At 35.4% G+C, this 17,019-nt stretch overlaps 1 protein-coding gene across 2 annotated transcripts; it reads right to left on the bottom strand.

Annotated features, from left to right (window-relative positions):
* Positions 1-3,901: 3,901 nt before the first annotated feature.
* On the bottom strand, positions 3,902-15,046 carry LOC149148866 (uncharacterized). Of its 2 annotated transcripts, none has more exons than XM_089437786.1 (8): positions 14,894-15,046; positions 14,525-14,725; positions 8,232-8,434; positions 8,082-8,137; positions 7,858-7,933; positions 7,632-7,698; positions 4,028-4,114; positions 3,902-3,959 (listed from the first exon to the last, which is right to left on the bottom strand). In XM_089437786.1, exons 2-7 carry the CDS (start codon positions 14,721-14,723, stop codon positions 4,065-4,067), a joined length of 651 nt encoding a protein of 216 aa, XP_089293912.1. In that variant the 5' UTR covers positions 14,724-14,725; positions 14,894-15,046; the 3' UTR covers positions 3,902-3,959; positions 4,028-4,064. The 2 variants fall into 2 exon arrangements, with proteins under 2 accessions (XP_089293912.1, XP_089293913.1); XM_089437787.1 differs by having other exon boundaries at positions 8,232-8,413.
* Between the last annotated feature and the right edge of the window lie 1,973 nt (positions 15,047-17,019).

Genomic DNA, 17,019 nt, shown 5'->3' with positions numbered 1-17,019 from the left:
TCCTAGCCTCCCCAACCTGTCCCATGCTTTCCTTCCTTCTCCATCCCATCTGCACAACCAAACCCTAGTTAGCACAAAATCACAATCATTCCATTCACTTAAAGGAAAAATACAAAAACATGTCTTTTATGATGCAAGCAGCTTAGATCCATGCATTTTCACTTATTAGAGGTAACAGCAGCATTGGTAGAGGTTTCATTCACATTCTTTGCATTATAGAGGTTAGACTAGTTAAATTAGGGTTTCCTAGGTTTACATGCTTTGATTTGCTTTCAGTCCATTTTGTCAAGTAGAGTAGTTTTCCTTCGAGAATAGCTTTCGTCCATCAATTAGCAAGCTTCTTCTGAGAGCCTATAGAAGTTGGCTTGAGCCCTAGCGGACTTGTGCCAGCTGACCAAGTGACAGTTGCGGCAAGAGCTAGTACTTGTGCATATAGCACCGTCGCTTCCAAGTTTGTACAAACTACCGGGTTGATAAAATGAGAGACAGGAAGCCCCAGGAGTTGTAGCATTATTGCTACAATACTGGAGCTCACCACCTATCCAAGGACTTAAAAAAATTATAACAAGGAAATAATCTACCCAATAACCTTATAAATACATAGAATTTTTAACCAATATTTAGAGGCATCCAAAAATAATTCCCCTGACAAGGAATATTCTCAAAATGAACAAAAGACAACCATATGCCAAATCCACAAATTCACCCCCATAGTGGTGATATTTTCACACTTATTTGAGGCTACAAAACTTCAATACATCAAATCTAAAATGTTACAAACAAAATAGCCAGTAGTTTAGCTTAACATGTGAGGAAAATAGGGTCCCCATAACTTCTTAATATGAGGATTATCAACTACCACAAATAGGTCCTTAACCACTCATTTGAAGGTCTCCACTTAAGGTAAAATTGGTATGAAACCAACTCACAAAAATATAGATCAACAACTTAAAAAGCATCCTCTTCGAGTGGGAAACCTCTTTTATATTACATAAATGAACAATTCTTGGATGATACAAATGATAATACCTCCTTTGTACATATAGGAGTCTAAGGTGTCACAATATAATTAGAGCCTACATAACAATAATAATGCAAGGGCACAACAATGACAATAATGTGCTTCTATGGGGCACAACAATAACAATATGGAGGCTACATGGGCACAACAACAATAAGGGGGTTACACTAACATTAACAATAAGGGTGCTACACTAGTATTATAGGGACCTAACATGCCCCTCTCCTTACAAAAAAAGTGTTGTCCTCAATGCTTAAGTAGTTTTGGATGCTTCTATATGAAATTCTCATCCTCCCATGTGGAATCTTCAGTAGGTAAGTTCTTCCACTTAATGAGATACTCTAAAATTGATTCATTAAGTAGCTATCAGGTTCTTGTTTCCGTGATTGCTTCAGGATCAAATATGATTTCTCCTTCTCCTTCAATTTCTGAAAACACTATTTGAACTAGAATCTTGTCACTAATAACCTTCACACTACAACAAAACCAGCGATTTGCGCCAGATTTAGCGCCAGATTTTAGTGCATTTTTTTTGTAATTGTGATGAGCAACCTGGCGCTAAATCTGGCTCTATTGTACAATTTTTAAAGCGTCTTTTTTTGCACCTAATTTTGCATCCTTTTTCACGCTATATTTTGCATCATTTTTTACACCAAACTATGCATCATTTTTTGCGTCAAATTTTGAACCAAGATTTGCATCTTATTTTATGACAGGTTTTGCTTCTAGTTTTGTGTCATTTTTTGCATCTATTTTTCATTCTCTTTTGCTTCATATTTTTTGTCATTCTTTGCTTCCATTTTTGCACCATCATTTGCATCAAGTTTACACTGTATTTTGAATCCAATTTAACGTCTTTTTATGCATCCATTTTGTGTCAGTTTTTGCATCTAGTCTTATGCCAGGTTTTGTATCTAGTCTTACACTAGTTTTTGCTTCTATTTTTGCACCAGCTTTGGTGCCTATCTTTGCACCATGTGTTGAATTTGATTTAGCACCAAATTTTGCATCCATTTTTGTGCCCATTTTTGCATCTTTTTTTGGACCATTTTTTACATCCACATTTACGTTTGATTTGTCTCCATTTTTCCCATCTCATTTTGCACCATATTTTGCGTCATTTGTTTCATCCAATTTTGCATCATTTTTAACACCATCTCTTGCATCTAATGTTACATCATTTTGAGCATCCAAATTTGCATTTATATTTGCATCTTATGTTGAGTCATGTGTTGTGTCCACCTTTGCATCTTATTTTGTGTCTAATGGTACATTCAATTTAGAGCCATTTTTTACGTCTACTTTTGTATTTGTTTTTGCACCAAGTTTTGCATCCAATTTTAAGCTATTTTATGCCCCTTTTTGCACCATTTTTTGTGTCTACTTGTGTCCAATGTTGCACCATTACAATTATTTACACCGACTTTTTCATCCAATTTTGCATTTTTTTGGTGTCTAGTTTTACATCGTTTTCACCATCCAAATTTGCATCTTTTTTTGCCTCATTTTGTGTCCACATTTGCATATAATTTTGTGTCTGAGTTCGAGCCTAAATTTGCATGTGATTAGGAATCATTTTTTACATCCAATATGGCATCCTTGGTTTCGCCTTTTTTCAGCCCCATTTTGCATCTTGTTTTATGTCTTTTCTTACATCTTTTTTTTTTCCTTTTTTGCACCCGAGTTTGCATCCCAAATTTACACCATTATTTGCATCATCATTTGGCATATTAATTTATAACGTTTTTTGTTTCTTTTTAACGCTCAACTTTGCATCTTATTTTACATCTAGTTGTTGTCTTCTTTTGCATCTAATTTGGTGCCCATTTATGTGTCCTTATTTTTGCCCAATTTGATATCCTTTTGTATGCCATGTTTTGTTCCCTTCTTTGTGTCAACTATTGCACAATTTTTCACTTCTAATTTAAAAAACTTTGTATGTCAATTGTTTGCATTTTGTATTAATTCCTTGTTTAACATCCAATTTTACTTTCAATTTTGCATCCATGGTTACATCTGCATTTGACTTCCTATATAAAGTATATTTTTCTTTACATATATGACCCCCTTTATAGATTCATAGTGAAATATATGATAGTTTCTAAATATCATTAAAGCAGATATCACAATTCAAAATCATTTGTAAAGAAATTTAAGAGAAATTGACAACATCCATCCAAAAAAATAACAATGTGTCATTAACAATTTTCAAAACATGTATAAAATAGCAACATAATACTAATAAAATAAGTATTATTTTTAATCAAAACAAGTAAAATTCAAATATGATTAACAAATCAAAATATTTCATGAATATCGTTATTCTACGATAAATTAACAACATACATAAATCAAACTCATCGTATGATTACAAAATCAAAATGTCTCATTGATATAGGGTAAATTCACAACACCCATCTAAACATAACAATGTCATTCTACACAATAATTTCTTCATAAAAAACAATGCATGTGCATGCCTAGCTACCACCACCAAGATCATCCTCATGATCATCTTGACCATCCTCATTACTCTGATCCACATCATCACCAACACCGCAACTATCATCATCATCTCCTCCTTCACCACCATCATCCTCATCCTCATCCATCTCCTGATATATGTTGAACATAATTTGGATCATCGTCTTGGCAATCATTACCTATAGCATTCTGACAAAAAAAATCAATATTACATGTTAGTATTAATTACATAACACAATGCATGTTTTTGTTATACAATGTTAACCATAAAATGAGGTAAGATATAATATCTAATAGTACTAAAAAATAAAATGAAAATATGGTTTAAAAGTATATTGGAAATCCAACTAAGATTACATACCATAGAGTCCATCCAAACAACAAATTCAACCCATCTCTTTTGCTGCAGCACCTCCTTTTCCAAATGATTTGGAGGTCTTCCATATTTTAGTTCCTATCAAACAATGACTTTCTTCTAGTACAAAATTTATTAAAAAAATATCACATGTTTAATATACTTACAAAGGTTGTTATCAGTGCTTTTAAACCTTTCTGGCCACTACAATGAGTGACTTTTGTCTTGGTTAACCTCGCCTTGGATGCCTTGTCCTTAAACATAAACCAATTCAATTTATTTTCACACAAATACATGTCTAAGATACTTATAAGTATTAATACATTCTAAATAATGTTTAATAAAAAATTCAATACCTGAATGCTCTCATTGCCGGCTTTTCTTTGTGCATCCAACTTCTCATATGATTTTACAAGTTCTTTCCATACTTTAAAAGGTATGTCAATAGGTCTTTGTTTCAGTCTTTGATCTTGAGGCATTTTTTTAATTTTTCTTGTTTGGTTAAAAATTTTGGTTAAAAAAAACCGAACAAGTAATTCACATCAATGGCATGGGGACTCTATGGATATGTGTAAAAAAATGGCTATAAAGAAAACATCCAAAAAACATATGAGCTCTCCCTTTGATGGTCACTTGGGGCATATGGCTGGAAAGGAACAACTCCATTTTCGAAAATCAAGGACAATCCTTTCTCAAAGTCCTTCCTAATATTTGCTCCAAATGTCTTAAAATGAAAAACAAAATTCAAAAGTCATCCTCAAACATCTCCCTTAAATATAACGTTGGACCATAAATTCTTCACTTTTATTGTTATCGGCTCTGGAATGATTTTTATATATGCAATTATATAATGAAATATGTGTGCACTAATGAAAAAACATTGAGTTTCATTTTTCATAATCAAAAACAATGAAAAAAGAATCACAAGTAACTAGCATCATTTTGGAAATTTTATATTTATTAAAAATCTTTAACATGTTTTCCTCCCATATCTCATAAAAAGGTGTGAAATTTTTTATATACTCTCCAATAAGCCTAAGGATCACATACCTTTTAAAATTTTGCATTACCATTATATGTTTCTCCTTGAAGATATATAATATGTTTCTTCTTTAACATATATATTATGTTTCGCATTTCTTAATATTTGACAAAATACTAAAGTTGAAAACAGTGGTCATTGTCTTAATCATATTCCTGGTGATCTTGTTCAGCATAAAACAGTTTGGTACAAGCAAAGTAGGCATGACATTTTCTCTGGCACTCATGATATGGTTTTTCTCTATTGGTTCTATTTTACTTTACAATATTATTTAACATGACATGACAATATTAAGGGCATTCAATCCTGTTTATATCTATTACTTGTTCAAGAGGAACACTATCAAAGCATGGATGTCCCTAGGAGGTTGCGTGTTATGCATAATAGGAGCTGAAGCTATGTTTGCTGATTTGGGTCACTTCTCAGTAAGATCCATCCAGATAGCCTTCACATGTGTAGTATTCCCATGCCTACTATTGGCTTACATGGATCAAGTTGCATATCTTATGAAGCATCCCTCTGTGGTGGAGAACGTATTCTCTGCTTCAATTCCAGATGGTTTTATCTGGCCAGTCTTCGTGATAGCTAGTGTTGTTGCCATGATTGCAAGCCAGGCAATGATCTCAGCAACAATTTCATCTATTAAAATGTCCATGGCCCTAGGATGCTTTCCCAGATTGAAAATAATTCACACATCCCGATGGTTCATGGGTCAGATCTACATTCTTGTCATCAACTGGGTTCTAATGATAATGTGTGTCTTGGTATGTGATTGTTTTAAGAGCACGGTCAAGATATCAAATGCATATGGCATTGCAAAGGTAGAGATGATTATGGTGACTACAAGCCTAGTGACTCTTGTCATGGTTCTTATATGGGCAAAAAATATATTCCTTGCGATTGGATTTCCTGTTCTATTTGGATCAACTGAGCTAATTTATTTTTCTGCAGTTTTGATGAAAGTGGGGGAAAATGGTTTTTGCCACCTACTTCCTTCTTGTGATGTACATTTGGAACTATGGAAGTGTTCTGAATTATCAGGAGTTGTATATCTTGTTGGTCACAGAGATGTCAAGGCTAGAAAGGATTCATGGTTTCCTAAGAAACTGGTTATAATCTACTTCTATGCTTTCATGAGGGCAAACTGCAGGGCAGGCCCTGCAAGCCTCAATGTACCTCACACCAATCTCTTGCAAGTTAGCATGACATATACTGTCTAACTTGAAGGTTTCCATGAATCAAACATGCTGAATGTTTTTCAAGGACCAAGTCACAACATCAATATGGTGATGGATAACAAAGATTTCCTTGAAGGTGGCAGAGATGAAGTGAATTTTAATGTGAAGTTAATAATCATAAGTTTTGTTGTCGACCAAGATCTTCATTACTTAGTCCTTGATTTTGTTTGATAGAGAATAATAGCCATTCCTACGATTAATCACTGATATTTATGAACAAAGACACCATTCTTTTTTCAATGAAGATGATAGGTGGTATTTTATATGCATGGTTAAGCCTAAGATAAGCCATGTTTTCTACATAAGAAAGTTATATTAAGTTATATCCATGAAAATGAAAGGAAGATGACATTGCATGTTTCCTCGTATAGCTAACCATCGCTCAATAACATTGGATGCTTCTCCACCTCATTCATTACATCATTGCTTAAGAACCTTGGATGCTTCTCCATTTTTTTTGACATCATGTATTGATTATGTTGTTGTTGGAGGTTTTACACTAAGTTTTTCAACATCGAGCTTACTAGGGCTTGCACCACCGGGGTAAGCTCAATGGCTTTCACCAAAGGTATCAAAACACAAAGGTTTCAAAAACAAAACACAATACAAGGATGCCTTATGTCATCCTAATTATAATAATCATTGTATTATTCAACAAAATAGGGATGAAATTAACATGACAAGCTAAGTGAAGATGTTATTATATAGAAGAGAAGTTCCAATGCAGAATTTTATCACTCCCCAAATCATAGAAATGATTTTACCACATAGTTCTACATAAAACTGAATTACAATGGTTTGACTCTCTTTCGCAATATTCTTTTCAAGGCTACATAACTCATATCATCTTGTGTCATCAACCATCACAACTTCCAAAACAGAGAATGACAAGAAGGCATTACAAACCAAAACAAAGACACGGGCATGTACATAAAATGGTTTAAGGACAAAGCATCTTTGAATGGATAGGAAAACATCAATAATAATAATAATAAATGAAGTGAGACATCCTAACTAAGGGACATGACTCATCAACCATGATAACTAGTCATCATGTATTAATATACTCCGACATGGCATTATATAAATCAATCAATAGTATCATATTCAGTTTTATTTATTGTTTGTCCTATATGCATTCCAATTATCTTTCATTCTTATGTATGATATTCCTTAGTAAATCAACTATTGTTCATTTCATTTAACCACATAAATGTTGCTGTACTGATCGTTGACCTCAGTGTGAGAAATTTCCGAAGGTGTTTGACCTTTGTGAATATACTCTATTTTTCAAACAAGATGATGTTGGCATTCAATTCCCCATGATTGGATATGTCAACACCCTACTGTTAAGAATCTTTGTTTTGTCAAAAAGACCTCATCATCTGAATGATGAAGCAAGAGAATAATTCCAAGCAAAAGATCGTCATCAAAAGAGGAAGAAAACAAAGGAGTAGAGTTAAGAATCAGAATCACAATTCATATACATACCAAGAAGGTTCGGAAGAGTAGCAGCAGCCTCAAGAGCACATCGCACAAAACGATCCAATGATTCCACCTAATAACAATTGAAAAATGTTTCATGGAAAACATTGATTTTTGTCAATGTCCCATACATGACTTGTCCATTAGAAAGAAATCATAATGGCTTGTTCCGTCAAATTTTTACACCGGGCAATCTATTTGTCTGCTAGAATTAGCCTACACTTATACTTACATCAACTACCAAATCGTTGAATTGGGCAAGAGTTCTTTCTGCAACTGCTAAAGAAGAAACAGGAAACATCCATAACCTGTGCGAAAGAATCAAGATTGCACAACTTATAAAATATCAAATCTTAAGTTAAACTCATTGTTACAACCTCTACCTAAGGCAATGGTCTCATAAAATATGACCAAAGAATAAAAAAAGACTGACCAAAGAATTGTGTAAAAAATAACCTTTCTTTAGCAACCCATTCAGATTTTGGAATACCACGGAAAGCTGCTACCAATTGCTTCATATTGCAAGTGACAATACCAATGGAATTAGTTCATAAAATATGTGTAACGTTATATTAACATCCAAGTATGTGAAACAAAAAGATTTACCGGCTGATATTCAAATTTAGCTGCAATCTGCCCACTGCCATGTAGAAAAATCCTAACTTTAAATTTCTGCATATTTCTTTCGGAGTCAATCTCTGGCATATGCTGCTCTTCCTGCCATAAGGACTGTCTGGCAGAAGGAGCTTTTCCAAATTTTAACTCTGATTGGACAAACTTCCGACTCCCTGGAACACAATTCCAGACATCTAGAGCATATATGACAACACCCAAAATATTATATAAATAAGAACTATGATATATATTATATACATAAAAAAGCAGGATAATTTTATCATTCGACGTTCAGAGCAAAACAAATGCACAATAAAACACCAACATTTTCTCCATTACCCATGCTCCAGATTGAATAAATCCAACTTATATAATAGGGAAATACTACCAACCAGTGAAAAGAATAAAATATCCTATGCAACGCATAGGTTCAGACTATTCAACAAAAACTATGGAAATGGCAAGCTAGGTTAACAATAATGCAATAAAGTGGGTTTAAAATATTCGAAACAACAAACCACATGCCAAATAAAATTCCATTCAAAAGATGAATATGCACATGGGTCAGATCAGAAAGTCAATCTCCATCAAGGAACAACTTTGTGAACAAGATTTTAATGCAACTTTAGAATCTGAAAATAACACCCCCCCAAAAAAAAATAAAAAAATAAAAAATAAAAATCTTACCCGCATGAAGTTGAGGACTTAATGAATAATGCTCCTTATAAAAATTCTGAAATGTTTTATCCATCCCAAGAGACTTTTGAAAGGTGAATGTTGAAGAATAAGTTGTAGACTCTCCCTCACCCCATAAACAAGATAATGACTCTGATGATGCAAGCCACACCAACATTTTCTGCATCAGATCTAAATGGGATATCAATTGTTTTCACTTTGAAGGTCAAATTGTAATTGATATGTTGGAAATACACAGTGATACTGAGAGGGGAGTGAATTAGTATCACTTAGATTTAAATTATTTTCATTTTATTAACCTTAAAAATAAAATTTCATCCCATACTCAATCATCAACACAATGCATAAACACTGAGATTAAAGTGAAAATTCAAACTTGAAGAAAAAACACTTCAACGTTTTTCAAATAGTCTTCAATTTATTACAACCACTTGTGAGGACACCAATCCTCTGTAAGCACCAACTAACAAAAATTGTAGGCTCCAACTTGTCAAGAAGATGAGGACACCAATCCTCAGTAAGCACCAACTTATAGCAAAATTTAGGCTTAGTAACTGTTCAAAAAATAAAATCCGCCCTCCTAGCAGCATGCACCCAAACCAGTCTAGCTCTTGGCCTCCAAACTGAGCTCAGACTCCAACCAGAACAGAACTTGGCCTTCCACAGGATTTGGCCTCCTCAACAAAACTTGGCCTTAGCAGAAACAGGGCTTGGCCTCCAATAGGACTAAACTCAGCCTCTTCTAAAACAGTACTCAACCTCCTTCACACCAGAAGTCGACCACCTTTAACCAGAACCAATACAGACATAAAAACCTTCTAAAGGTGTACCAAAAACCCTTCCACAGTTCAACAATACTTCACAAAAGACTTCTCCAACTCTGCTTCACTTCACGTATCCATGAGGTATGAACCTTAGATCTGCTCTTCCCGCTCACCTCAACAGAACAGAACTTGCTTCAGCGGCGGCCAGAAAAGCTCCTCACGCCTATTTATAATGGATTTGGGGTCTAGGGTAGAGCTGACTTGTCCATCGGTTGAGCCGGCTTGTTCACTAGCTGAGCCAACTTGTTCACTGGTTGGGCCGACTTGTGCAACTGGTAGAATGTATAATGAATATTCAAGAAATCATTTCTCCTCAAATGTGAGGAGTTCGAAGGCGTGCCATATATCGTTGGAAAGGTCTCGAAATATGTTATTTCACTATGTAACTTTTCATTTGGACAGCCTTTGACATCAATAACAACCATTTTCAACATGATGAACTGGGATCTAATGAAATATTTAACTTAGAAACTTTTGAAAAACTAAGTTACACCCTTTTTGAGAAAAGGATTAATGGTTAAAGCCATCGAGCTTACTAGGGCTTGAACTTTAAATTTTGCATCATGCAGACATCAGGTAGCAAGCCAAGGAGCATCTCGAGCTGTTCAGGACATTTCTGTACCTCCCCCACCCCACCCCCCCACCCAGACAAATCCTGAATCCTGGATATAGGAGTTGCAAATAAAGTATGGAGCTTCTTGAAAAAAAATGTTAGCAATGGGTACTAATGCTAGTTTTAACTTTAACCTGCTTGCAATGAATACTCGGCAAATCCAAGTGTATCTTGAGGTAAAATTTGTTGACAATAGAACAGGATGGTTTTCCTGCTGTTGATACAAATGGCTATTGCTGTTAAGCCTAATTTTAACTATGATATGTTGCCAAAAGACATGTCCCCAAAATTTGGACAAATCCCTCAGACCATAGGATGTGTTCCTCAATCCCAGGTATGCATCCTCCTACAACATGGCATAGAGCAAAATATGCTTAACAGAAGTAGTCATTCACATCAATAGCAGGAAAACCATCCTGATGTGTTTCCAACAAAACATTATCTTGTGATACCCTACACACCACCATATTGGGTAAAAATGTAAAACTAGCATGTGTACCCCCAATGCCAACATTTTTTTCAAGAAATTCCAAACCATAGCAGACAAGACTCTAGATACTAAAATGACAAGAAAAGTTTACAAAACTTTGAGAATTGTCAAGCCTGTTTCAGACTCTCAGATATCTAGTGGGCTATGCCTGTCCATGAATGCACGTGAGAGACCAATAATATACAAGAAGGCAATGAAACAATCACAAAAGCACCTACACTCAAAATTCCATTCTGGAAAGAAGGAAAAGACTCACTAAGGATACCAAGGGGTGCAAAATTCTAGATGTGAGGAATAGCAGTTACTGAGGAATACGGTTCATCTATTCTTACTGTTACAGATAATGCATTTACCAGATTGACTCAAGGTCTATTTCCTAGTGTCATGGAACACTGTGTTTTGATGATGGCTTTTGGTCTTGTTCCCATGGAACTGTAGTTGCATCTGGCTTAATCAATATGAAAGGGCTGCCCTGTGCGTGATTAGGAAGAAGTTTCCTTTCTTTCTCCTCTGGGTTATGTTTCAAAATTATAACCATCAGCTATCGGCATGTTGAAGGGATCACACACCTTTCAAGCAGAGCCCATTTTTCTGCAGGATTGTCCATAGGCATTGTTGCAGGTAACACCCCTTCATACAGAAGCCAGTTTTCCACAGAAGAATGGTGGTTGTTCAGTGACTCAGGGCCTCTCTGTGCAGTCACAAGTAGTATCAGCATTATAACATATCCTTTCAGAATTCAAGTATATCTTCTCACTGGATAGCATGATTAAAATGTAGAAAAATGTTATGGAGTGTCCAAGTAGTGTAGAACAGAGAAGCAAGAAAAAATACCACAAGACAACCATAGGGTTGATAGAACCATGTTTAGGCACATTAGATATTGCTTGGTGACAGAGTCTTACACCTTTGAAAGGAATATTTGTTTCCCTACATTTCTATTGAACAAATACAAACCTGAATATGTTCTAAGGACTATCATGGAGGGAGTCGAGATGACCCACAGGACCCATAGCTGAATACACAAGGGGATTTCAATGCTGGAAATCTAGTTTATAGCATAGTAGCAAGATTTGGTCATATTGCTCTTTATTATATGGAAATTCGGCAACAGTACAAAATTCAGTATGTTTTCACTGCAATGCAGATACAGAACAGTTCACTTACCTTATAATGTCTTTGATACCCATCAACATATAAGCCCCAAAAAAACAGAGCAAAAACCTCAAAAAAATAAAAATAACAGTAAGAAAACACTTAAAAATAAACTACATTGCAAAATTTTCAAAGAATAAATTGCTTTTTCTGGTTTTAGTGTGTTCTGAGGATGAAATTCTTCTAAAATATGGAACAAAACGCTTATTTTCATACTGAGAAATATAGATTTCCATATTGGAACCATGCTGCATTTCTTTATTAGGTATTTTCCATACTGAGTTGTATTTGAATACATATTCGGATTCAAATTTTGCTACTATGGTTTATAGCCATTCCTAGTTACATGTATGCTGAAATCAGGGAGGTCAAGGTAATCAGATAAATTGTCACAACAATTATGAACAAGAGGCAACCTTCCTTGAAATTCTTGAACCTCCAGTAATCAGAAAAATTGTCACAACAATTATGAACAAGAGGCAACCTTCCTTAAAATTCTTGAACCCCCTACCCTTGCCTGGATTTGCTCACGGCGCCAATGAGTCCTCATGTACATGTACATCAAAATATTTATTATATAATTAACTATAAATTTGTTAACATTAAAAGGACAAATAGATCCTCTGTTCATGTAGAGATGCTCACTGACGACCATGTTGACAATGGCGATGAGAGGGAGAAACTGCCGTGATATCCAATCTTCAATATGCATATTTTAGATAATAAAGACTGACCTACTAAGTTAACCAAGTAGCCGTTATAAAAAGTACACATAAATGAAGCTCAAAGCTAAGAGATTTTTTTTCTCACTTTCTTTGCTTCCCACACAAACTATTACTCGATTTCAATTTTTCTTATTAGATTCCAAAATTTAATGAAATTATCTGGATGGGAGCATTGTTGCAATGCATGGCTTTTATCCACTATCTCCACTACAAATTTTGAAATGACAACAAAAAATCCATTAAGACCGGAATCTCCCCACAACAGTGAAAGCAGAGTTCATTATTCAAGAACAAAGTAAAGCGAACCAAATACTCTAAGAGCAGGACATGCATGAGTCCTCCAGACCCAGATCCACTAGATTGATTGCATCATTTTTTCAGCTGGATGAAGCATTGATGACCCGGTAGATGCACCAGTCATGAGAAAAAATAACAGACGATCAGTGATTCAGAAGCACCCTTACCAAGCACAGTTGAGATCATCCAGATAATCCACAAGGCCATCTAGGTATGCTATCTTACAAAAGCTATAATTCTCAGCTTATATCTTGTAGACACTAGACAGACACCCATCACCAGGGTTCTCCCTTCCACACGTAACCCGTCAAACTTTGTAGTCCGATGAGCTTCAATAAAGTTTGCCAGGATAGAATCCAGCCTGGTTTATGGCCCTGCATACCTCTCCTTTGACGCTTAGATAAATTAGGACTTATTTATTTTCTAGGCTTCTGCTATTAGTCTCGTCTTCATTGTATCAGGTTTATCTGTTATTATAACCCTTGAAAATATGATAAGGAAATCCAAGAGATGCTTCTCCATATTTGTGAATGGCATTCTTCGTAAAACTGTTGACATAGACTAGTGCACCTAAATCTGGGGGATTTAAACTGGTTACCTACTAACACGTAACCAGAACCAGCCAGATGCTCGTCTTCATTATATCAGGTTTATGTGTTATTCTAACCCTTGAAAATCTGATAAGGAAATCCAAGAGATGCTTCTCCATATTTGTGAATGGCATTCTTCGTAAAACTGTTGACATAGACTAGTGCACCTAAATCTGGGGGATTTAAACTGGTTACCTACTAACACGTAACCAGAACCAGCCAGATGCTCAACAACATTGGCTACAAACAATTGAGATAATCACCCCTTTGTTATTTTATCATTCGTCATTCTGTTAAATCTGAAATCTTATTTGTAGTCTCTCCTTTTCAGCGAATACCTTTAAGCACTCCAGCATCAATATATAGTTTTAGTCCCATTAACCTAATGTCCTTTCATCATTTGTGGACATTTATATAATTTATTTCTTTATTCCGAAATTCTTCTTAAAATTATTATTTCCATTTCTTTATGAACCTTCTGCTGTCGAGCAATTGGTGTTATTTTGAGCAAAATAATTTGTAAACGAAGTTTCTTGGTTAGTGAAAAGCCCGCCAAAAGTACCTCTACGCCAAGTAGATCCCTGGAAAGTGTCTATCTCTCAATGTTAGTGACATCTCAACGCATTCACCCATTCGGGAGCTTTCGTAGGCAGTCAGCGTCGTATGTAGAGCATCTAGCTCGGCGGGCCTCACAGTTTGTGAGGAAGAGTAAGCAGATCGCAGAGTATTTGCTTATTTCACTCCTTTCGGAAAACCTATAAATTTTTTAAAGTAACTGCTACTTACGAATCATAAGTTTTTTAAAATAAATTCTACTTAGTTTCAGATTTTTAGATTTTTAAGGGGTTTTACCGACCCAGAAATAGAGATTCAATAAATGGAAGAGAAGCTTACTGATGGTGACATCGCCGTCGGGGCTCTGGAGCATCTTGTCCATTCCCTTGGGGCCGAGTGAGGTGCGGAGGATTCTCGCAACGGACCTGGCGGCCGCAATGTTGGCCTTCTGAGCATCTAAGCCTCTGATTCGGGTCTTCTGCTCCTGCTCCTTTATTATGATAAATGGCCTCCCGTACTCATCAAATGCCAACGCCATCCCTGCAAACAGTAAGAGATTGCAGCACAGAGATTAAAACCTAAACATACAAGAGTGGCTGCTAAAAACACACTGGATTTTGAACCAGAAACCTGAAACGCGTGTACTCCTCTTTGTGTGGAAGACTAAATGTGGGGTGGAAATCCATTGAAGTTAAAAATGGAACATACCTTGGCACCGTCAATGGACTGAAGAACCGATCGTGGGGTTCGAGTGTCTGCTACTGGTGAAACCCTAATTCGCAAATCTCTGCAATCTCGTTTTCGCTCCCGCCCTGCGAAAATCGAACAGATCCTCCTTCTTGTTCTAGAACGTAAACGAAGTTTGGGTTGGGAGGGGTTTTGTAAAGAAAAGTAAAGATTTACCTTTTTTCAAAAATGCTAATTTCATAGTTAAAAACAGTAAATACATTTTTTTATTTTCACATCACTAGTTAAGTAGCTATATAATGTTTTTGGTTCTTGGTTAGGTTGGAAAATATTTATAATAATATAATTTTATGGTTGTTGTTTAAGTTTATTAGGTGTTATTAAAACAATAAATACATTTTTTTTATTTTCACATCACTAAAGAAGTAACTATATAATGTTTTTGGTTATTGGTTAGGTTAGAAAATATTTATAATAATAATAATATAATTTTATGGTTGTTGTTTAAGTTTATTAGGTGTAATTTTTTTTAATTTCAATTTAATAATTTTTAAATGGAAAAATATGATTTTAATTTGGTTGTATTGAAAATATTTATATGTTTTTACATATAAGGTGGGTGCAAACAAAGGAGAATATATAGTAAGTCTATTTAATAGTTAATAACAAGTGTTAATTTCTTAAAATTATATGATAAATTTGAAAGGAGTAGGGTATGTATCTTTTTTCGGGTGAAATATATTAAAACTATTGTGTGAATGGGGTTGTAAGACCCTATATTTTCATCCTGGGAAAATATAGTCCTCTCTTAGCCACTTGCATAGTTTAGATTGTCATAAGCAAAGTAGGTACATTGTCTTAAGATGTAAACATTTCATTTTAAGCAATGTCATAATGTGGTTTCAGCGAAGCATTAAAAGATGGAATGAGCATGCACATTTGGGATGCTAGTGTTATATTCAGCTTGAGGCATGATTGCACGTCTAAGAAGACTCTAACAAGGGTTGCAGAGGAGAGGTTGGGGGATTGTAGTCTCACTTAGAAGTGTATACAAGCAAGTTAAGCCCTATGAGAAGTTGTGAAACAAAATTAAGGGATTTGACAAGTTGCACGAAGGCAACTTAGTAGTGGTACTAAGTGAGCAATCCTTGATTCAACTTGATACTCTCTCCTTGGCACTACCACTTTGTAAGATGGAGAAGAAATGTGAAATAGATGTGCAACCCACTAAAGAAGTTGAAGGTTGTTGTAATGTATATCGGTGGTTATGTCATGATGTGAAAGGAAGTGTTGGAACTTGGAAGGTGACCATTAGAGTAGATTTACCATGGAGTGCAAGGAGGTGTAAGGATCTGATAAGGAGGGAACTACACAAATCTAACAAGTAGGCCATATTGGGTTAGGATATTACTATTTTGGGACATCCAAAGTTGAAGGTGCATTTTATGGAGGTGCAGTCGAAGTGCTTGGGTGCGTGCCACAGCGTAAGGTTATCTAGGACTTTTAGTGTGCGTTAGTGGTGTTAGTGCATTGTGTTTGATCAACACTAGCTAGAATGTGTTCCATGAATGAAAAAATCCCACAAATTTGGGATGACTTAACCATTTGGCATTTAAGGTGTGTTATGTCCTAGTTTTGAGGAGACAATTAGAACCATCTTAGAGTGTGATAGGTTGTGCCATGGACTTAGGTCCACTTATATGGGTTTAGGTGTAAAGGTACCGTGTGAGTTGAGGAAAATGATTACAATGCTTACCTATATAAAGTGTTTATGATATAAGATTAATAAGTTTTTGTTGGAGAATGGAAGAGGAGGATAAGAAAAGAGAGGCATTAAGGTTTATTGTAAATCAATCAAAAGGAACGAACTTGTTAATCTTATTAGCAAGATTGTTCAAGTTGTCTCTTCAATAGGAGTGAATTTTGGCTAGGACTAGGGAGTTAAGCATTGATTGGGTACTCTGGAAATCCAAGACCTAACATATCCAAGCTAGTCCATTAAATAGATTCATCTTGGGCAAGGGTTGTTAAGGCTAAGGTGCAAATATCCCCTCTGCTCAAACTATTTAACATGCAAAGTTGGATCTGATTCTTCAACTTGTCCTGACGATGAACCACACTGGTTGGTTCGAAACGCCTAAACAAAT

The sequence above is a fragment of the Pinus tabuliformis genome, chromosome 9, assembly GCF_031772625.1.
Source record: "Pinus tabuliformis cultivar Carrire ecotype Pingquan chromosome 9, CPIR1, whole genome shotgun sequence".
NCBI lineage: Eukaryota > Viridiplantae > Streptophyta > Pinopsida > Pinales > Pinaceae > Pinus > Pinus tabuliformis.
This window is presented reverse-complemented; position numbering and strand designations above follow the sequence as displayed.

Bases quoted from the DNA above. Each gene is read 5' to 3' on its own strand.
- LOC149148866 (XM_089437786.1), bottom strand. From the start codon at position 14,723: ATGGCGTTGGCATTTGATGAGTACGGGAGGCCATTTATCATAATAAAG. The intron at 8,138-8,231 runs GTAAATCTTTTT...TGCAATATGAAG, and splicing joins CTAAATTTGAATATCAGCCG to CAATTGGTAGCAGCTTTCCG. The intron at 7,699-7,857 runs GTAAGTATAAGT...AATTGTTATTAG, and splicing joins TCAACGATTTGGTAGTTGAT to GTGGAATCATTGGATCGTTT.